Source organism: Rhinopithecus roxellana, chromosome 19, assembly GCF_007565055.1.
Source record: "Rhinopithecus roxellana isolate Shanxi Qingling chromosome 19, ASM756505v1, whole genome shotgun sequence".
NCBI classification, from domain to species: Eukaryota; Metazoa; Chordata; class Mammalia; order Primates; family Cercopithecidae; genus Rhinopithecus; species Rhinopithecus roxellana.
The window spans coordinates 26513822-26536219 of NC_044567.1; the positions used below are offsets into that span (position 1 = coordinate 26513822).

Sequence of the window (22398 nt, forward strand, 5' to 3'; positions counted from 1 at the left end):
CCTGGGTAGGAGTGGGCACCCTGCATTATTCCAATCACTTCTCCTACCCTTGGAAGCTTAGCTGGAGGGCAGGGTATTGGCTGCTGGCCCAGCTCCCTGCTCTTCCCTTAGGGTCCCTGAGCTCTCCCAGCCTGAGGTCGTAGAGGTCCCTGAGTAGGGAGGCCTTTACGCTGCACATTCGCTCCCTTCACGGCTGGATTCAAGGTCATATTCCCAGACTAGACGTCTGGGCCAGACTCTAGACTCAGCCCCTTGGAACTATATGGCCTTGGGGTGCTATGGCCAGTGCTCATAGAGTCTTACTAACAGCTGCCCCTGACTGACAGCTTCCCTTGTGGGGTGCTGTGCATGCCACCACAGTGAATCCCCTGCAGGAGCCCCATCTGAGAAGGTATAGGTATCCCCATATTACAGATAAGGAAACAGGCTCAGAGCAATCCTGCTTGCCCAGTAAGCTGCAGGATCAGGAGGTAAACAGAGGACTGCCCAACTTCTGACCACTCAGGCTAAAGCCCCACTCCTGACCACTCAGCTCCATGGCTTCCTACCCCAGACATAGCACCAGTAAACATCAACTTGTGGTTTCCCCTCCACCAGGAGTTTCCTGGCCAGACCCCCAGCCCTGCTGTGCCCCAACAGTTCCTCCACACTATGGTTCTACCTCTGAAACAGCTATGCTATGAGCCGGCACTTTGCCCACTCAACCCTCATTCCTTCCCTGCATCCCCAGCAGGAGGCAGGTGGGTCCCTGACCAAGGTTGGAGGGTGCCCCACGGGGGTGCGGTGACTGGAGAAAGCCTGCCTAAATGATCAGAGCAGGAAGGATTGGGTTGGGATTCTTAGGATTGAAAAGGTTTAAAGCCCTGGATCCTCTGGGGTTTGCTTTCTTAAGATTTTTTCTATCATAATTCAGTTTTTTTTTTTTTTTTTTTTTTTTTTTTTAGACCTAGTCTTGCACTGTCGCCCAGGCTGGAGTGCAGTGGTGCAATCTCGGCTCATTGCAACCTCTGCCTCCTGGATTTGAGTGATTCTCCTGCTTCAGCCTCCCAAGTAGCTGGGATTACAGGCCCCTGCCACCACACCCAGCTAATTTTTTGTATTTTTAGTAGAGATGGGGTTTCACGACATTGGCCAGGCTGGTCTCAAACTCCTGACTTCGTGATCCGCCTGCCTCAGCCTCCCAAAGTGCTGGGGTTACAGGTGTGAGCTACTGCACCTGGCCATAATTCAGGTTTTTAAAAATTTTGTTTTAATTAGAGAGTAAAGACATTCTAGAAAAACTTTTAATTAGAGACACTATAGGTTGGAATATAGCAGATCATGGACTCCGGGGCCAGACTGTTTGGATTCCAAATCTGGCTCTGCCATTGACTGTGTGACCTTGTGTAAGTTATTTAATCTCTCTGAGCCTTAGTTTTCTTTTCTGTGAAGTGGATGCATTCATTGCTGTACTGTGGGGATTGGATGAGATAATGCATGCCAAGTGTAGAGAAAACGCATGCATCTAGCAAGTGCTCATAGATGTTTGCTATAATTATTATTAAATAGTAACTTATGTCTGTTGTAGATAATATAATATGCAAAAGACATAGCTGGGTGCGGTGGCTCACACTTGTAATCCCAGCACTTTGGGAGGCCTAGGCAGGCGGATCATCTGAGATCAGGAGTTCGAGACCAGCCTGGCCAACATGGTGAAACCCTGTCTTTACTAAAAATACAAAAAATTAGTTTGGCATGGTGGCACGTGCCTGTAGTCTCAGTTACTCTGGAGGCTGAGGCAGGAGAATCACTTGAACCCAGGAGGCAAAGGTTGCAGTGAGCTGAGATCACGCCACTGCACTCCAGCCTGGATGACAGTGAGAGACTCCATATCAAAAAAAAAAAAAAAAAGGCAAAAGATATAAAAATCACTGGCAATGCTATTAATGCTTAGTAATCCAATAATAATGGATTTGTATATTTTATTTTTAAATTAATAAATGAGTATCAATCAAAATTTTAAAGGTATACAGGAATCTATAGTGGAAAAGTTTCCCTGATCTATCTCTTATGACCCAGTTCTCCCCAGGGGAAACATGTAAGTTTCTTGTGAATCCTTTCAGAGTTCATACACACACACACACACACATACACACACACACACACACCCCCATAATGCACTATAGTAGAGTGACTATACTCATTGTTTTGTACCTTGCATTGTTCCCTTAGGTCTTGGGCTAAGGAGACATATTGAAATCCCTCATTTTTGTTATTGAATAGCATTATATAGAGAGAGGAAGATGATGATAATGTATCATATTTTCATCAGCCTGCTACTGGGTAGACTTGTGGAGTGTTTCCAGTCTTCTGCTGTTACACTTACAAGGAATATCCTTATGCACATACACAGTTGTAAACATAACATCTGTGGGTAAATTTCATAGAAGTGGAATTCCTGAATCAGTAGGGAGGTGCAAAGTGTGCCTTAGTGTGGAGGGTAGGGGCAGGGGTTGGGAGTTCTGTTTGCAGGACCCTCCTCTGCCCATCCTGAGCACTCCTTTCTAATCATGGGTTCCTTGGCCTGGATTACCTGGGCATGTTCAGATGCTAAATTGTGGGGCATTGACTGCTGCCTGTCCCGGGGGCCCAGAAGTGTCTCCTGCTGCTGTCCAGACCTCAGAATTCAGCCTGTTGGAGGGCTTCAGCCTGACTGCCTATAGGAGAAGCCCAGGGAGGAGCAGCTGACCCCTTTTCCCAAGAAGCTGGGCCTGGTCCAGTATGAGCTCATGCCTGGAACCAGCCCAGCTTCCTTGGCCCTGCACCTGAGTTACTGGTGGCCTCCTTCCTCCAGCATGGGCCATTTGACTTGGTAGCATGAACGCACGTGTTCCTGCCAGCCCAGTGGGGTCCCCTAGAGCTGTGGCACCTGCGGGAGGGCAGGGGGGACAGTAACCCCCCTCATCCACTGAGGTTTGGTCTCCTTCCAGGCACCTGAGTCGAATATCTTGGCTGAGCTGGTGGCTTTTGTTTATGGAGAGAGGGACTGTTGTGGAAATAGTCCCCAGCCAGCCCAGGTTGTGGTGGAAAACAGTTGGTTGCTCAGGCAACTTGACAACTTCAGTAGGGTGGGAAAAAGTTTTTGTGAGGAAACTGCCACAGTTTTGTCTTCTCCATTGCTTCCTGGACATAAGCACCATCCCTTATACCTCCAGCGGCACCCAGGCACCCCCAGCCTCTCCAGGGGCAACCCTGCCCTTTAGAATTCAATTTAACTCACAGTTATTGGGTTCTTGCTGTGTGCCCAGCTCTGTGCTTGGCTCTAGGGAGTATGGAATGGTGATCAAGCCCAGTGGATACAGAGCGTTAAATCTGGAATCTGACCTTCTGGGTTCAAATTTCAGCTTGGCCGCTTAGCTGTGTGACCTTGAACAAGTTACTCAACTCTTCTACGCCTCATTTTTCTACTATAAAGTGGAAACAGCAGTAGTAATATGCACCTCATAGAGCTGTAGAGGGGATGAAGAGAGTTAACATGCAATAAGGCACTTCGAGTCGTGGCTAGCATATAAGGAAGCAGGCAATAAATATTATCTATTCTCATTATGACTGTTATGACCATTATCTTGCTAAGATGAACCAAAGAAATGACATGTTTCTCTGCTGAGGAGCCTTGTCTTGGATCTTTTTCACTGCAAGGCAGTGTTGGCTTCTTGATGGTGCCTTTTGTGGCAGCCACGCCTGATATTTGGGCCTCAGGAGCAGAGATGAATGATGATGTCCTTAGGACTGAGGCTCTGGGACCAATTTGTCCATGAGGGACCTCATTCACCTCCTCTGGAACCTCTTGCCCTCGTCCCTGCCCCACATCTCCCATTGGCTACAGACATGGCCACAAGTGTTGAGGCAGGAGAGAGAAAAATTAGAAAAGAAAAGGTCTTTTTTTAATTTTTTTTTTTTTTTTTGAGACAGAGTCTCACTCTGTTGCCCAGGATGGAGTACAGTGGTGTGATCTTGGCTCACTGCAACCTCCGCCTCCTGGTTCAAGTGATTCTCATGCCTCAGCCTCCCAAGTAGCTGGGATTACAGTTACGCACCACCACACCAGGCCAATTTTTGTATTTTCAGTAGAGATGGGGTTTGACCATGTTGGCCAGGCTGGTCTCGAACTCCGGACCTCAGATGATCTGCCCGTCTCGGCCTCTCAAAGTGCTGGGATGACAGGCATGAGCCACCAAGCCTGGCCTTTCTTCTGATTTTTAAAGATTAAAAACAAATTTTAAAGGAATGCCCCACCCTTACAGATCTAAGTGATAGGGGTGGGGGTGGCCAAAGCGTCATGGCATGCCCAGCCTGCACAGCTCATGGGGTAGCCTTTGGAAGGCAGGGGCTGCCCCTAGCCTCACTCCTGCCGGCAGCCCTGCTGGGTGGTCATAGAAACCAGGTGTCCTGTTTCTCTGGGTGACAGTGGGGCTTCTTGCTGGCAAAGAGCTTGAGGAGTCCTTTTATCAAATCCTCATGGTTTTGTTTTGTTTTGTTTTGTTTTTGAGACAGAGTCTTGCTCTGTCACCCAGGCTAGAGTGCAGTGGCATGATCTTGGCTCCACCTCCTGGGTTCAAGCAGTTCTCTGCCTCAGCCTCCCGAGTAGCTGGAATCACAGGTGCCCAGCACCATGCCTGACTAATTTTCGTATTTTTAGTAGAGATGGCGTTTCACCATTTTGGCCAGGCTGGTCTTGAACTCCTGATCTCCTGATTCACCTGCCTTGGCCTCCCAAAGTGCTGAGATTAAAGGCGTGAGCTACCACACTGCCAAATTCTCATATTTTACAGATGTAGAAGAGATCAGTGGTCCAGAGAAGTACGCAAGGTCACACAGCAGTGCATGACAGCATTGTCTGTCTCTCCCCTGCTCCTCCTCCTCCCCTAAGGTCCAGCAGTCTCTTTTCTCCAATGGCTGTGCCCGAGGGTCCTCATTGCCCTTCCTGGCTGCCTGGGGGCAGGCACAGGTGTGGCTGCCCAGCAGCTCTGGGGGCCTCGGGAATGAGGCTGGCTTTGTTGCAGCCCCAGCAGCTGTGGCCATTTGGGTCGAGTTTCCATTAAGCCTTTTCCGAGCCTTGGGCAGGAGCAGGAGGCTCAGCGTTTAAAGGTCACCCGGCTTTTGAAGCTGCAGCGACATTAATAGCTTGGGAAGAAAACAAGCCTGTGCAGGGACAGGAGGACAAGGCGTCTCTGTCAGGGCTGCCTCACACACACACACACACACACACACACACCCTGAGAGCCTCTATCTGTCTCTTGCTCTCCTCTCCCCTTCCTTTCACCCCCTTTTGGGGCCTCTTCAGCTCTGAAGCCAAGAAGCTCAGGCAGATTTCCCTGCACCCCACCCGCTCTGAGGTGACAATTGGCTGAGGATCCAGCTGCCCCAGCCCAGCAGCCTCTGCCATTACCCACTTGAGGTTTCCGCAGAACTCAACCATGGTTACACAAGCCTCCCAGGGTCATATGACCTCATTCTGGCCCCACTGGCTTTTGCAGCCTGGATTCCTAATGAGACAGTGAGCCTGGGCTGCGTCTCCCCATACGGGAAATGAGAGCGCTGGCAAGTGGGTTGTCTTGCATGCCAATTCTAATCGCTGGGTAGTGGCTTGTGCAGAGGCCGTGTTGCAGAGGGTTCTGAGGTTGTGTGGGTTCTGTAGGACAGTAATACCTGGATGGATTAGTGATGTCTGCCAAGGACGAGGGCTAGAAGGTGGTGGCACATGTGCCACAGATCTCCCGCCTAGGACTAAACGATTTGACAGCTCTGCAGGTCTTGGATACTAAGACCCCTGAGGCAATTGGGTGGTTCTTCTCCCTTTTAATCAGTCCAAGGGTGGGGGTGGGGCACATTCTTGGGTTCTGAGAGAAAAGCCACTCTGGCCCTTTCCCTGGGAGCTGCCCAGGCCTGAGCTCTGGGACACCACCTAGTGGCCTGGCTTGGCAGTGCCACTGGGCTGGGCCCAGATCCTAGGCAAGAAGCAAATCCCTCTGCAGGTAGGCATCACGACAATCACAGATGGACACAGGGTCTGCTCCTTGGTGATTTTCAGAGGAGGGAGGCTGGGGTGTGCAGAGACAGAGCTGGTCTGAGGAGTCCTACCCTCCTTCCAGAAGAGTGACCTCTGGGTGGGGCACAGGAAGGTGCTGGCTGTTGGGACCTGTGGCTTCCTGTTCTAACTCCCACCTTTCAGGGTTGGGCCCTGATCCTCCTGGGGGGCAGAATGGAAGGTCAAGTCAGATCTAGGAGGGGGTCGACCTCCTGCCCCCAGGGCTGGCATTAGCTTGGAAAGGGGCAGCCTGCCATCAGTCTTGTGTCCATGTCACTGGGCTGCCTTGGCCTCAGACCCCTTGTCTCTGAAGTGAGATAATAACACATTTCCTTATATATCTTCTAGGTTTGTTGTGAGGAGTAAATGAGTGTGTGGGGGACAGAGGGCTTTGGAAACTGAAAAGCCCCCCGCCCACCATTGCTGTGAGCCAGAAGAGGAAGGGAAGGGAGGGAAATGCACAGTTACTGCACTCCTCCATCTTTCCTTCCCTTCTTTACTCATTCGCCTAATAAATATCTATTGACCATGCCAGGCACCGATTCGGGCACTGGGGATACCACAGTGAGTATGGCAAAGCCCCTGCCCTCGTGGAGCTTACATTCTAGTGGAGAAGATATCAGTGACAAATGTATAATATCCATGGTGGTCTGTTTCATGAATAGGACAGGTGAGCCTAAAGGGTTAGGAACACTGGGACGTTGAGGGGTGGACTTGCCTCTTTGGTCCCCACTCAAGGTGATGGTTGAGTAGGGACCAGAAGGAAGGGAGCCGTGCAGATATGTGGGAGCAGAACATAGCAGGTGGTGGAAAAAGTAAGTTCAGAGGCCCCTGGGTGGGAGTGTGCCTGGCTCACTGGTGGACTAGCAAGGATCCAGGTAACTGCTGTGAGTGAGGCTCTCTCTGTATGTGTGCATGCATATTTGACAGCAGGTCAAAAGGTGTCATGGGTAGTACCATGTGGGTTGGCCACAGTAAAACTCTGGGTATTCTGGGGACATGGAAATCACTGGGAGGTGTGGAGCAGAGGAAGAGCATGACCCCTGCGATGACGGGTCTCTAGGCTGGCAAGTGGGAGGCAGGGAGCTAGGGAGGGCGTGGTAGCTGTGGAGGTGGTGAGGAGTGGCCAGATTCAGAAATCATTTGGAAGACAGGGAAGACAGGCTTTGCCATAGATTGGACATAGAGTGTAAGAGAATGAGAGCACTCCAAGATGACTCCAAAGGTTTTTGCCAAAGCCAGGGAGAGTTGCCATTAACAGAGATGGAGAAGGCAGGGGAGGAACAGGTTGGGGTTTGAGGGAATCACAGGTGGGATGGATCCATGTTGTTGGAGCTGCTGTTGGGTGTCCAAGTAGAGGCAGCAGGAAGGCTGTATGAGTGTGGAGTTGAGGGGAGTGCCCACGGGAGAGGCTAGAGCACATGAGAGCCAGTGTTCAGTATGCACGTGGTATTCCAAGCCGTGGGGCTGGGTGAGATTGCTCAGGGAGTGAGTCTACCCCGGGAAAAGGTCCCAGGCCTGTGCCCGAAGCCACAGCAGCCTGTCTCATTGGGTGCTTATTATGCTCCAGGTACCTGTGTACATTCTATTAATACTCCTTCCAAGGGGGTGCTATCCCTATGTCTACAAATGAGGGAGCTGAGGTTCAAAGAAATGAAACAATTTCCCCAAGTCACACAGCCTTACTAGGGTCAGAAAGTGCATCCAGGGCTCTGGCTCCCCGGCTCTCACAGCCCCCATGCAGACCTTCGCTGGCCTTGATGCACCAGGCAGGAGGCTGGCTGGGATGACCTTGGGCAAGGCCAGATGAACTGCACTGGGGCAGCTTGCCCACCTCTGTGGGCCAAGCCGGGAGTGACTCAGGCCTTGGCTGCGTGCTCATGCTAGGAGAGGAGGTTGGCTGTTTGCCGCCCCTGCCAGGCCTGGATTCCTTTACAGGGGAGGTGGAGAGCCACTCTGATCCTGGCTCCCTGGGACCTGGAGGAGGACAGGTGTGGGGTTTCTGCTTCCCAGTCCCCAGGTCATCCACAATCATGAGTTCAGGGGAGCCTTTGAGTCAGCTTCCGAGAGGTCTGATAAGCCCAGTGGGTTGTTTGCTTCCTTTTTCAGAAGCCAGTCAGGGGTTATCTCCCTCTGTTTCCCTACCAGTGCTCAGCAGCTGGGGTTCTGAGAGGTGGTATGGTTTCTCCAAGGTCACAGAGCCAGCTCTGGAGCAGAGCCAAGAGACCTTGCTACCATGCTGTCTGGGTCATGTTTCCTCTGCTGAAGTGTCCTCTATGCTCCTTGGCTCATAGCCCTGTGAGCCTTACTTGGCATTTTTTGCCTCTTAGGAAATGGGTTCCTAATTCTGGCCTCTCCACATACTGGCTGTGTGACTTTGGGCAGTTTACCTAACCTCTCTGAAATGGTTCCCACAGCTATGAAATGGAGGCAGCAACACCTGTCTCATGGTTTTAATAAAGATTAAATGTGAAAGCACGTGGCACAAGCTCATAAACCTGTCGCCTACTTGCCTCAATCCTTTCAGGTATTTTAAACTGCTTTTCATTTGAGCAGTGCTAGTTGCAAAAGGCAGCCTGGCAGGGACAACTCTGACCCTGCTCCCAGGCACACCACAGCCATGGCCTCAGACTCTGCCCTGAGCTTAGTCAGGGGGAGAAAGGGAAAGTGCTCTGAGAATTGGGGGCCTCTACAGTCCACCTGGTTCTATAGGCAGCCTGGGAGTCTCAGACCTTATAAAGTCTTGTGGAAATGGTGCTTCTGTAAATCAAAATGTTTCCCATTACTGTTTCCCTGTGTTTCCCATTACTGTTCTGAGCCACTCTTCTCATCTACAGAACCACCCTTTAATAGAAAAGTCTAGACTTTGCCTTTACTCACTGTGTGTCCTCAGGCAACTCCCTCCTAGACTTGGGTCTCAGGCTCTTCACCTGTAATGTGAGGCGGGGTGTGGGCCTGGGCTGGAGTTGTCAGTCCTTTACATTTTGTGGTCCCCACAAGGATGCTTTCAATGCTTTGCACCTGGGCCAGATGGAAGCGGCTGCATGAGCTGCCGTGTCTCCAGTTGTCCAGGCCAGCCCAGCCTCCCCCGGGACCGTGAGGATCGATATTTCCTTCTAGAGGCCTGAAAGAGTTCCAGGGATTGACATCCAGGTGCTGGGGAAAACTCCCCTAGAATCTCCCTACCCCATCCCCTGCGGGGGCAGCTTGGCCAGTTTACCCACTGCTCCTGGCTCTCTACCAGCCTCCTGGGGGCAGTGATACCTCGAATGCCACCTTCTAGGCAGTGTGCTGAGGATTATCTTATTTCATTCCCATTGAAACCCCCTAAGGGGTGCATCGAGATGAGGACATATGGCCATGGAGAGGATGGGAGACTTGCCTGAGGCCCCATGTGGAGGGGAAACTGCAGCCCTGTCTGAACCGGTTTGCGCTTCCTATAGGTGGCTTCTGGAGCTTCTCAACACTCAGAGAGGCCCAGAACCCGAGGGAGCTGTCCAGAGGGCTGCTAATGGGGAAAATGTAGGTCTTGCCATCTTCCTTCTTCCTCCCCTGGGGGTGGCCCAGGTCATCTTTCTCTGAGGGATTGCCTTTGGCAGAGTGAGAGCCAGGTCCCTCCATCTCTCTTAGTAAATTACCGGAGGGGCAGGGAGATGATGGCTTTACTCCAGAAGGCCTTAACACAAGTCACTGACCCCTGTGTGTGATGACACTAGGGCAGCAGACAGTAGCCCAAGGCATCAGCTTCTGGGGCCTCCTGGCCCTGAGATCTGTGTTAGAGACTTGAGGGCAGGTCCCCAGAGCCCAGGACAAAGGCAGTTGTCAGGGTGGAGCCCTGCCTCGGAGGGCATTTTGGCTGAGGCGAAGCTGCATACTCTTCTGATGTATGTGGGTTGATGGGAGATGTGGGTGTGGGGGTGTTGGGGTATCTAAAGCCAGCTATGGGAAACCATGTGATACTTGGCTACCTTCCTGTGTTCCTTCTCACAGCAAAACTCTCTTGCACTGATCATTTGAGGTGTCTCCTTGTGAAATGGCTTTGGCCCCTCTGGGCTCTGACTTGCTCATGTAGGAAGAGATGGGATAGAGGGAGTTGGATAATAAATCATGCTTCACTCAGTCAACGGAATACTATTCAGACACTAAAAATGATGGCGTAGCCCTACGTATTCTGACATGGGAAGATGGCCACAATATCTTATGTGAAAAAAACTAGTTGCATAGAATTTATGGTTTGATTACATTAGTAACATAAATTCATTTATGGTGGTATATGCAAAGAAAAAATAATGCCAGACGCAGTGGCTCATGCCTGTAATCCCAGCACTTTGGGAGGCCGAGGCAGGTGGATCACTTGAGGCCAGGAGGTTGAGACCAGCGTGGCCAATATGGTGAAACCCCATCTCCATTAAAAATACAAAAATTAGCCCCAGGCGTGGTAGCGCATGCCTGTAGTCCCAGCTACTCAGGAGGCTGAGGTGGGAGAATTGCTTGAACCTTCAAGGTGGAGGTTGCGGTGAGCCAAGATCGCGCCACTGCACTCCGGCCTGGGCTGGAGTCAGACTCCATCTCAAAAAAAAAAAAAAGAAAAAAAAGAAAAAATGAAAAATTGAGATGTAGACACACCAGAGTGTGAGTAGGTTTTCTCAGGGGTTGATGTGCTCACAAAAATATCTTGGCCAGGCGTTGAGGCTCATGCCTGTAATCCCAGCACTTTGGGAGACCAAAGTGGGCAGATCACCTGAGGTCAGGAGTTTGAGAACAGCCTGACCAACATGGCCATCTCTATTAAAAATACACACACACATTAAAAAAAAAAAAAAGGCCGGGTGTGGTGGCGTGCACTTATAGTCCTAGCTACTTTGAGAGGCTGAGACAGGAGAATTTCTTGAACCTGGGAGGCAGAGGTTGCAGTGAACCAAGATTGCACCACTGCAGTCCAGCCTGGTCGAAAAACGGAGACTGAAAAAAAAAAAAAAAGAGAGAGAGAGAACATTTCTATATCAGCTGTTAAGATTGTGACTCCAAGTCCTAGAAAAGTGAAAACAAGTTTGCACCTGTTTCATCACACTCAAGAATATTATTTGATGGAATGGTCTCTTAAAATCTGCCACTTTTCTACAATTAATGAAATTACTGTAAGGCTTGGAGTAGGCATGAAAAAGTCAGAAGTTGGTGTTTTTAGGCCCACTCCCTTCCCAGTGGTCTGTGCTAACAGAAATGCAACCTTGGCAGTGGTTTACATGCGTAGGTTTGAGTGGGCCAGGCAGTTTTCTGTGGCAGATTTAGGTCCCTCATTGTGCTTGATATTCAGTTCCACCCATACATGTTGTCAGGACACTGTGCTGACCCTGGGGGCTGAGGGACACACATTGGCTGGGGCAGGGGAACTGGGCTTGGTGGGGATAATAACAGAATTTACGACGTATATGGTTTCTCAAGACAACTTTGAGAAAAAACTTCTGGGATTTTAAAAAATATTTAGGGGCCGGGCGCGGTGGCTCAAGCCTGTAATCCCAGCACTTTGGGAGGCCGAGACGGGCGGATCACGAGGTCAGGAGATCGAGACCATCCTGGCTAACACGGTGAAACCCTGTCTCTACTAAAAAATACAAAAAAATTAGCCGGGCGAGGTGGCGGGCGCCTGTAGTCCCAGCTACTGGGGAGGCTGAGGCAGGAGAATGGCGTGAACCCAGGAGGCGGAGCTTGCAGTGAGCTGAGATCTGGCCACAGCACTCCAGCCTGGGTGGCAGAGTGAGACTCTGTCTCAAAAAAAAAAAAAAAAAAAAAAAAAAAAAAATATATATATATATATATATATATATATATATATATATATATGGACACTGAGTGTTCCACAAGAACAAACGTGTCTGTGATATAAATAAAACATGTCGGCCTGACATTGGGGTGAGGATAATGAATTCCAGGAGTTGACAATGGCCTTGCATCTCTCTGCATCTCTCTGTTGGGCTGGTGCTTCTCAGGGGAGTGGACTGAGTTTTAGGACCTAACATGAGTTTACCAAGAGTGGGAACTGGGCCTCCCCATCAGCCCGAGGCTCTGCAAGGATGGAACCCTGTTTCCTCTCTCAGGCCAGAAGCTCCCAGTGACACCGGAGGGTCCGGTTTCTCATCACTGCTGTCCCTGGGGTTTGGTGGAGCTCTGCACAAGATGCCTGCCCTGGTGGTGGGACCACGACGTTGGGGCAGTGATGTGAGAAGATGAGAACAGGGACTAGAGATCAGAGAGGCAGGACATCTTTAAGAGCCCCTCCTGCCTCAGTCAGCTCTTCAGGGGTCCTTGGCAGTATGTGTAATGGTAAAGACCAGTGGCGTGGGGGCCATATGTCCCAGATTCAAATCCTGGCTCCTCCACTAACTCAGCGTCTATACCTCACTTTTTCCATCTGCAGCTTGGGGATACTAGTACCTACCTTACAGTACTGTCATGAGTTGGCCCCCATAGAACGCTTAGGATGGTACCTGGGTGGGAGGAAGCTCTTGCTAACTGATAGCTGTCCTGTGCTAGTAAAGAACTGCAGGGATTTCATTATTGAAGCTGGGGAGAAAGGAGGAAGAAGCAAGTCTCCCTTGAGCATGGTAGGGGTCGCGCCTCCCTGCCCTCATTTCTTAATAGCCCTTGGCCTGAGCTCATGTTTTGCTAGTCTCGGCCCTGACTCCATCTCCCTCGGTTTCAGGTGGGACCATCCGTGAAGCTGGTGCCAGGATGTCCCGGGGGTGTGGATGACCGGCCGCCCAGCCCCAGCACGGCCCGGTCCCGCATGCCACCGCCCCGCGAGGACCACTCTCCGAGGGCCGCCTGGGGCCCCGCGCGCCCCTAGTCTGCTAACCCGGAGCCCTCAGCAGCCCATTCCCGCCTGGCCACTCGGGGCGGAGGAGGCGCTGGAGTGAGCTGCCTGAGGCCGCAGAGCAAGCAAGCGGCTGACCGCGGAAAGACCCCGGGGAAGGGGCTTTGCGGCCGGCTAGAAACATTTTCTCCAAGCGGCTCCGCAAAATGACCAGCCTGTTCCGCCGGAGCAGCAGCGGCAGCGGCGGGGGTGGCACGGCCGGTGCGCGCGGGGGCGGGGGAGGCGCGGCCTCCCCCCAGGAGCTCAACAACAGCCGGCCGGCCCGCCAGGTGCGCCGCCTGGAGTTCAACCAGGCCATGGATGACTTCAAGACCATGTTCCCCAACATGGATTACGACATCATCGAATGCGTGCTGCGCGCCAACAGCGGTGCTGTGGACGCCACCATCGACCAGCTGCTGCAGATGAACCTGGAGGGCGGCGGCGGCGGCGGCGGCGGCGTCGTCGTCTATGAGGACAGCTCCGACTCGGAGGACAGCATCCCTCCGGAGGTAGGGGCGCGGCCCAGGTAATTCCAACCACCGTTGGAACCTCTACGAAGACCTGGGTTACTCCGCTGTCTGGGGTCTAATTAGCAAGCAGCCTTACTTCCCCTAGGGAAAAGTACCATCCGTCAGTGACCTTGTTTTATGGGCAGAAATCATGCAGTCGTTCAACAAACACTGAGCACCCACTCAGTGGTGTGTGAGACGTGGCACTAGACCCTGAGTCAGGAGGCATCACAATCAAGGTGCTTGTTAAAAATGCAGGTGCCTGGGCCCCACCCCAACATACTGAACTCCACTTCCAGGCCTAGAGTCCGCTAGTGGCCAAGTTAGACCAAATTTCTGCCCTCCTGGAGCTCAGAGTCCAGTGTGGACTGGAAGCGCGAGTCCCGTACTGACGGCCAGAGTGGTAAGTGCTCGATGGAGACGTGGAAGCAGCAGAAAGGGGTGGCTTCCCAGAGGAAGCGATGGCTAAGCCCAAACCCTAAGCGATACCCAAAGGAAGAGTGAAGCCGGGGGAAGGGTGTGTAGGCAAAGGGAACAGCTTGCGCAGAGGCTGGGAGGTAAAATAGTGTCTGACTGGCTAGGGAACTGGCAGCAGGACCATCTGTCAGGGTCCTAGAGTGAGAGGAGATCAGTGAGGTTGACAAGGCCCTGACGCTGAGAAAAAAGAGTGTGGCTGTATCCTGGGAGCATAGCCGTGGAAAGGTAGTGAGGAATCAGACTTGCCAGTTAAATCCCTCTGACTGTGGCCTGATGGAAGCAGTAGTGAGCCATAGCCAAGCAGTCTCTCCAGGGAGGTGACTGGAGAGAGAGGACCTGCATACTTCATCAGTACCCATCTGCTGGAGCTTGTGAGTCCCTCCCAGTCCCACCCGAGTTCAGTGGACATCTGGCCTCCTACTATCAGCAGAGCCTGAGGTGCTTGGTGCAGAAGGGTGAGGCACACAGAGCCTGTTAATCAGAGGGGTGCTGTCCACAGGGCCATCTGAGACTTGCAGCCATGGACAAGACCAGGATCCAACAGGTGGGATTTAACTCCACTCTTTATTGAGTCCTGACCCATGCCAGGCATCGTCCTAAGTGCTTTAGATGTATCATCTCTACTTTTTTTTTGGGGGGTGGCGGGGGACAGAGTCTTGCTCTGTCACCCAGGCTGGAGTGCAGTGGTGCAATCTCAGCTCACTGTAACCTCCACCTCCCAGGTTCAAGCGATTCTCCTGCCTCAGCCTCCCGAGTAGCTGGGACTACAGGCATGTGCCACCACACTCGGCTAATTTTGTAGTTTTAGTAGAGACAGGGTTTCACCATGTTAGCCAGGCTGGTCGGCTGGTCTTGAACTCCTGACCTCAGGTGATCTGCCCGCCTCGGCCTCCCAACGTGTTGGGATTACAGGCATGAGCCGCCGCACCCATCCCGATGTGTCATCTCTTCTAATCCTCACAAACTTTGTGCTGTGGCGTTATTATTACCCTCGTCCCTGTTCTCCATCAGTCATCCTGCAAGGCGAAGTCTCCTTGCTTTTCCTCCTTAGTGTGTGCTGCTGAGACTTCTCTTGGGGGTGGAGAAGCTCTGTTGGCAAAGACATCTGGCTTATACCTGTGTCATCTGCAGCACCCAGGACACTCCAGGCACATAGCAAGCACTTGGGGAGTGTTTGTTGAATGAATAAATGCTGCTGCTGTCTTTGTACAGTTTTCTATTGTCTCTCTCCTTGGGAGACCACTCCTTCGATCTACTTGGAGTAGGTGGTGGAAGGAGTATTTGAAAATATGGATCCTCTTTGTAGAAAGAAGGAGAGAGAGAGTGAGAGTGTGCGTGTGTATGTGTGTGTCTGCAGATACAATTGACCATTGAACAACGCAGCTGTTAGGGGCAGTGAATCCCCCCATGCAGTCAAAAATTCACTTTTTAGTATAACTTTTGATTTCCCCAGAAATTGACTACTAATAGCCTATTGTTGACCTCAAGTCTTACTGTTAACAGAAACAGTTGATTAACATATATTTTGTATGTCATATGTATCATATACTGTATTCCTACAATAAAGTACGCTAGAGAAAAGAAAATGTTAAGAAAATCATAAGCAAGACAAAATATATTTTCTATTCATTAAGTAGAAGTAGATCATTGTAAAGGGCTTCCTCCTCATCGTCTCACATTGAGTGGGCTGAGGACGAGTGAGAGGAGGGGTTGGTCTTGCTGTCTTAGGAGTGGTGGAGGTGGAAGAAAATCTGCCTGTAAGTGCACCCATGCAGTTCAAACTCATGTTATTCGAGAGTCAACTGTATATGCTTTAAGTGTGAACTGGAAAGAAAGCTCTCTGCAAGCTCTGACCCTTTCTGCAGTCTGATTTGCCCTGACAGTCTGGCAGGTAGGGTAGTATTTCCTCCTTTGTCCAAGGCCCCCACAGCCCTATAAACCTCTGCAAGGCTTCACCACCCCCTAAGTAGGCCCTTGCTGTATGTGCACTTCTGTTTTTCTAAGAATCTTGCTTTCCAAATTGAGCCCCCTCCCCTCCCTTGGCAGTCTTCCCAACCCCCCACCTTTGGAACTCTGCCTGGGCCCATAGGCAGGCAGCTCCTGAGCCAGCGGAAAGTGCTTCGGAAAATTTATGAGCCACAGCTGGAATGACAATAACTGCTGAACGGAAAAAAAAAAACGCTTTCTGGGGGCTGATGGATGGTGGGCTGGCCTGAGGGGTATCCTTGCCATGGAGAAATATCTCCTGTCAGATAAATGGCCTAGACCCTGCCCCCTGGAGCACCTGGCAGGCATCCATCACCCACAACGAGTTAAGCCAGGAGGCTGAAAAGCCCAAAACTTCAGCACCTTTAGAGCCAGAAGAACAACCTCTTTGTGGCTGGTGGCAGTGGGAGGGAGAGGCCAGGGAGACCAGCAGCGCTGCTGGGGTTACTCTCCTTGGGACTCAAGCCCTGCATTCTGGAGCTTGCCTGGCCGGCCATCTGCCTTCTCTGTGTTTCCCAAGTCCTCTCCAGGAGGCTCTGATGAACGTCTGTCTGGTCTTGCTGCCCTGGGAGGCTGCAGGGAGGAGCTGTGTGGGGGGGCCTCCTGGTGTGGCCGGGGACGCCTGATTGTCCTGAGTCTGGGGGGCTGATTGCCGCTGGCCACGGTCGGAGGAAACCCCAAGCAGCTTCCTTTAGGGGACAGTTTCTACTGAGCTCTCCTCCCCTCCTCAGCCACTTCACTTCAGCCCACATCAGTGGGAACAGCCCAGGCCAGCCACCGAGACCCACCACTGCTAGCCTCAAGGCCGCAGCCCGGAGCCCTATCCCTCAGAGCAGAGAGGTCTGGGAAACAGGGTGTCGGGGTGGGGGACAGCAGCAGCAAGTTCTCTGAATGAGCCAGGGACTTGCGGGGCCACTGTCCTGTGCCAGGCATGAAAGATTCACCAGGGAACAGGAGCAGCGCTTACAGTGTTCTCTCTCTTTTTTCCTTTCTTGTGGAAATTTAGGGTAAGCAGAGCAGTGGCCTGCCAAGTGCTACATTCTTCCTTTCCTGCAAAAGCATCTGTTTAAATACTTTCGGCCTCAAAGGAAAGAACGTTAGTGCATTCCAGGGCGCGAGGCCTCCTTGGGTTGAGCTAGCTGTGTATGCGCAGAGCACTGCAGAGAGCACGTGTGCATGTGTGTGCATGTGCGCGTGTGTGTGGGTATGTGTGTGTAGGTATGCTCACACGCACAGGCTCACCTCCCTACCCACCAGGTGCCCCTGGGAGGCTGTGTGTGCTGGGCATGGCTGGTCTCAGAGCAGAGATGTACCAGTGCAGCCTGGCCCAGCCCAGGCTTATACAGGCAGCATGATTATGGTGACTTCTGCAAACTCAGTTGAGGTCTGGGGGCTCTGGGGCACCTGAGAGGCATAGCCTCTCTGAGCTCCTCCCATGTTCTTTGATCTTGGAGGAGATGGGAACAGAGTTGTGGGGAGTGAGCGGGAAGTGAAGGTGTAGGCCAGGTTGGGCTGTGTGGTGAAGGATCTCCCAGTCAGGGGCCGCCTCTTGTGGTGGATTACTTGAGGTCAGGAGTTCAAGACCAGCCTGGTCAACATGGTGAAACCCCGCCTCTACTGAAAATACAAAGATTAGCCAGGGGTGATGGTGCACGCCTGTAATTCCATCTACTTGGGAGGCTGAGGCAGGAGAACTTATACTTTGATGTCTGTGGAGTGTGCCAGAACTGGAGGGTCAGAGGTAGCCATGTGTTTAGCTGCCCCAAACTTCTCTCTGGGCCTCTAGGGAAGAATCTAGGTTGGTCAGTGGAGCAGGACCCCAGACTTTGCCCAGTCCTTGGCCTCTCCCTGGCCCTCTTCTTGGCTCCTGGAGAAGACAAGGGCTTGGGAAGGAGAGCAGGCATCCCGGGCACTCCCCTTGCTACTCTCCGCCCTGAGAGTCCAACCTGAGTGTGCAGCCAGTGTGCCTGAGGGAGGGATCCTTGTGGTCCAAGTTGAAGACTCAGTTCTAAAAAGCATGTGGCTTTTGCCATGTCACTTAGCCTAGACCTGAGTTTCCTTCTGTGTCAAATGGGGTAATGAGCCATATCCTACAGCACCAGGTTGTTCGAGGTTAAGGTGACATCAGAGACGTGGAGGTACTTTGAGAGAGGGTATGAATGATGTTATCATCAAAGAATAGCGTGGGTACAGGAGCACATGAGTCACACGCGTGCAGCTCAGTGGAGTTTCACAGCGTGAATAAAACACATTATCAGCACCAGCTCAAGAACCATCATCCCCAGAACCTGGAGTGCCCCTGGTGTCCATTTCCACCCTTACCCGCCCCACAGAGGGCACATCGCCCTGACCCTTACCACTGTGTGTTTATTTCTGCCTGTGTTTGAACTGCACATGGAGGGAGAATGCTGCTGTGAACATTCTTTTGGGGACATATACTTTGATGTCTGTGGAGTGTGCCAGAACTGGAGGGTCAGAGGTAGCTATGTGTTTAGCTTTTTCAAAAAGGCAGTTTCCTAAAGTGGTGATTGTATCGATTTACACTCCCACTAGCAACACACAGAGTTCCTTTATTATACCTGCCCTCCCACACTTGATTTTGTCTAAATCGTATTTAAATTCAAGGAGGGATGATTAATATTTCTTTCTCTGTTGCCTCTGATTTAGATCTTGGAAAGGACTTTGGAACCCGATAGCTCGGATGAAGAGCCACCGCCTGTGTACTCCCCGCCAGCCTACCACATGCACGTGTTCGACCGGCCCTACCCTCTGGCTCCCCCAACTCCGCCTCCCCGGTGAGAATCTGTCATGTCTCAGAGCACAGGGTGGTAGGGAAGAGGATCAGTGGCTGGGGCTGTGTACAAACAACAGGAAACTTGGCTGGACCCCTCAGTATATTCTCCAAGAACAGGCTTCTACTGCAGCAAGAGACATTTTAGCTAGATACCAAGGAGAACTTGCAAAAGGTAAGGATTGCAAGAGCAAACATTTCCTAAATTCCTATTGTAGGCTAGGCAGTGTGTCTCGTACCATATGGGACACAGAGTTAAGTAAAGCTCAGCCTCTGCTTTCTGGGAGCTTATAGTCAAGGGAGATGCCAGAGTAGGAATGACAAACAGGGAATGTGTACTGACACTTCCCCTCCCAAGCCCACAGCAAACATGACTGATTCATCACTGTGCTCTTTCCTGCTGAGTCAAGACAGAGCCTCAGATCCTCCTCAACACAGAACACAGCATTCCCAGCCAGTCATCAGTAATTGATGGAATGGTTAGCTGCCATCCTTGGGCTAGGGATGTTGTGGGGATTTTTAAGCAGTGAGAGCAAGTCTCTTTCATTAAGGTAGTTTGATAACTGGAGGCAGGGAGGTAGACTGCAAGGTCCCTGGAAACTTCTTCCAGGTTAGAGACTCTGTAATTTGGAAGCTTAAAATGAAGCTAGGCTGGGCACAGTGGCTTACGTCTGTAATCCCAGCACTTTGGGAAGCCAAGATGGGCGGATCACTTGAGGTCAGAAGTTCAAGAGCAGCCTGGGCAACATGGTGAAACCCCGTCTCTACTAAAAATGCAAAGATTAGCCAGAGGTGGTGGCGCACGCCTGTAATTCCATCTACTTGGGAGGCTGAGGCAGGAGAACTGCGTGAACCCGGGAGGCAGAGGTTGCAGTGAGCTGAGATGGCACCACTGCATTCCAGCCTGGGCAGCAGAGTGATACTCTGTCTCAATAAATAAATAAATAAATAAATAAGCAAGCTAGTTGCCAACAAGGTCCCATGGGTCTCTGGGGTGCTTGTTTTTCTGGGCTCCACGTTTGTGCTGGGGCTGCTGGAGCTGGGGTGTGGCCTCTTTGCCCTAGAGCTGCTGTTTCTTAGAATGGCTCAGGCCTGGAGTGGTGAGGGGGTGCGGAGATGATGGGACAGGGCACCTGCCCCAGTTGGATCTTCCCTTCTCCCCAGAACAGCCCTAGAGCAGTGGTGAACTCTGTTACCACACAAGTATAGCTAGCATTGACTAAGCACCCTTCCAATGCCAGAAGCAGAGCAGGTTCTTTACCTATATCATGACATTTAACGCAGAAGCAGGCACTGTTGTCATCACCCCTATTTATGGACGAGGAAGCTGAGCCTTGAGAGATTCCATAACTTCCCCAAGACTAAGAGCTGGAGTTTGAATCCAGGTCATTCTGACTTAAAGCTAATCACTCTTCACTGCTGTGTCCTGTCACCTCCCGAATGAGAAAAATCTCTGTGATTGCAGCTTAGGGAGCTCATAGAGTCAGTCCTAGAAAGTTACTCAGGGGAGGAGGGAGGGAAGTGTTTTGAGTCAGGGACAGGAACAGAGCTGGGATCTTTATCACGAATGGTACCAGGAGCTGGCAGGCTGTACTGGAGTGGGAGGTGGGGAGTGAGTGAGTGGGTCTGGGTGAGACAGAGGCAGGACTTGCAGCCTGGGATGGTAACAGAGCCCCGGGCTAAATGATTTTTCTTTCTTTGACTTTTTGTTTTTTTGAGTCGGTGTCTCACTGTATCATCCAGGCTGGAGTGCATTGGCATGATCTCTACTCACTGCAACCTCCACCTCCCAGGTTCAAGTGATTCTCCTGCCTCAGCCTCCCGAGTAGCTGGGATTACAGATGTGCACCACCATGCCTGGCTAACTTTTGTATTTTTAGTAGACGGGGTTTCACCATGTTGCCAGGCTGGTCTCGAACTCCTGATCTCGGGTGATTTGCCCACCTCAGCCTCCCAAAGTGCTGGGATTACAGATGTAAGCCACCGGACCTGCCCCGACCCCCACCTTTTTTTTTTTTTTTTTTTTAATATTCCAAGATATTTTTGCAAAAAGTTTAGTTTCTGCTAGGCAGAGTGGTTCCACCTGTTTTTCAGAAGGGAAAACTGAGGCCATAAGAGAAAGGAGTTTTTTTTTCTTTAAATAGAAACAGGGTCTCACTATGTTGCCCATGGTGAATTTGAACTCCTGGCCTCTAGCAGTCCTCCCGCCTCAGCCTCCCGAATAGCTGGGACTACAGGGCATACCATCATGCTTGGTTGAAAATACCAGTATAAATGTGGTATGGATATCCATGCCACATCCTCCCTCCCTACTCTGGCTGTGTGTTCAGCCTGCTGTGGGGGCCGGGGGGGGGGCAGGGTGGTACAGTTCAGTGATGGGAGTCCCACTTGGGGGCAAGGTAACCTCAGCACTAGACCAAGGCTCAGGAGACCCTGTGGGCTTTCGACAAGTTACTGCTCTTGCTTGAGGTTCTGGAGCCTGACTTAGGAAATGAAGGTTTTGCTGGGTTGGGAGTGGATGCACTGAGGAGAATTTGACTAGTGGAGTCAGACAGAAGCAGTCTGTTTTCCCCACCCCTTCCTTCACCTGCCTAGCTTAGAATTCTCCAGGTATCTTTGCAATGTGGCCTTTGGCTCATTGCTTGACCTCTCTGAGCTTTGTTTGCCTCCCCTGAAATGGGAATAATAATTTCCACGTTAGCACTGAGGAGGATTGAATGAGATGTGTGTGGAGCACTTAGCACAGTCCCAGTTATAGACCAGATCTATAATCAGTGGTTTACTGCTCCCTCCTGTCCTCCAGCTACACTGGCTGGCCTCTGAGTTTAGCTCTAACATTGAACATTGAGACCAGAGGCGAGGCTTCCCCCAGAGGCCAGTGTTCAGTAGAGGCACGGGTTCCTTTGCCCCAGGATGGCTCTGCTAGACCTGGGCCTCTAGGCCATCTCCAGTGCTTTGTCCAGTCCCTCTATCCAAGACATTCATTTCCAGCATTGACTGAATTGCCTGCTGTGTATGCAGGTGCTGAGCCATGTGTATGATGAGGTGGTGAGTACAGCACTCCTGAACTATGTGTGTGATGTGGAGGTGAATACGGTGCTGCCTGTTTCCCCACACACTGCCAAGGAGATCAGGGTCTAGGGAAGCCCAAGACACAGGGGCAGGGAAGGCTGCCAGGAGAAATTGATGTCCAGGCTGTGACCTGAAGGTCACATTGGCAGTAATGTGGAGAAGCAGAGGACGGGGAGGCGCTCAGGCAAAGGAAGGAGCACATGCAGAGGCCTGGAGGCAGGAAAGAGGGCCCATCTGGGGACCTCCTGGAAGTATCTACCGTTGGGTAAGGCTACAGAGGTAAGCAGATCAAGGGCCCTGTGGCCTTCCAGGGAGCTTCCATCTTCTCTTTCAGCCAGCCGGGGAGCCATTCAAGGGCCTTAACCTGGAGAGCGACACAATCAGGTTCATGTTTTAGGATTCTTCCTCTGGCTGCTGAGGGAGATCAAATTTGAGTGGGAGAATGGCCTGGCCCCCTTCTGCTACCTCTAGTCACTGGGGTGCCAAGAACCTGCAGATGGGGCAGAGTTTGGGAGCATGGGCATTGGCCTGCTAGGGCACAGAGAGGCAGGGCCACCCCGGGGAGCATGCTTCAAATGTCACGATCCCTGGGCCCAGGTTTTGCCTGGATGATGTGTGTGTCCTGGGACATGGCTTGAACCAC

The 22398-nt window shown here is 51.6% G+C and overlaps 1 protein-coding gene across 5 annotated transcripts in view; it reads left to right on the forward strand.

The window, feature by feature from the left end:
* The window catches only part of CUEDC1 (CUE domain containing 1), a 95169-nt gene that overhangs the window by 57816 nt on the left and 14955 nt on the right, over positions 1-22398 (forward strand). For all 5 annotated transcript variants that reach the window (XM_030923354.1, XM_030923357.1, XM_030923356.1 and 2 more), the window contains exons 2-3: positions 12768-13429; positions 18560-18687. In XM_030923354.1, the coding sequence (XP_030779214.1) occupies positions 13085-13429; positions 18560-18687 (473 nt within the window). In that variant the 5' untranslated portion in view covers positions 12768-13084. The remainder of the gene's footprint in view (positions 1-12767; positions 13430-18559; positions 18688-22398) is intronic.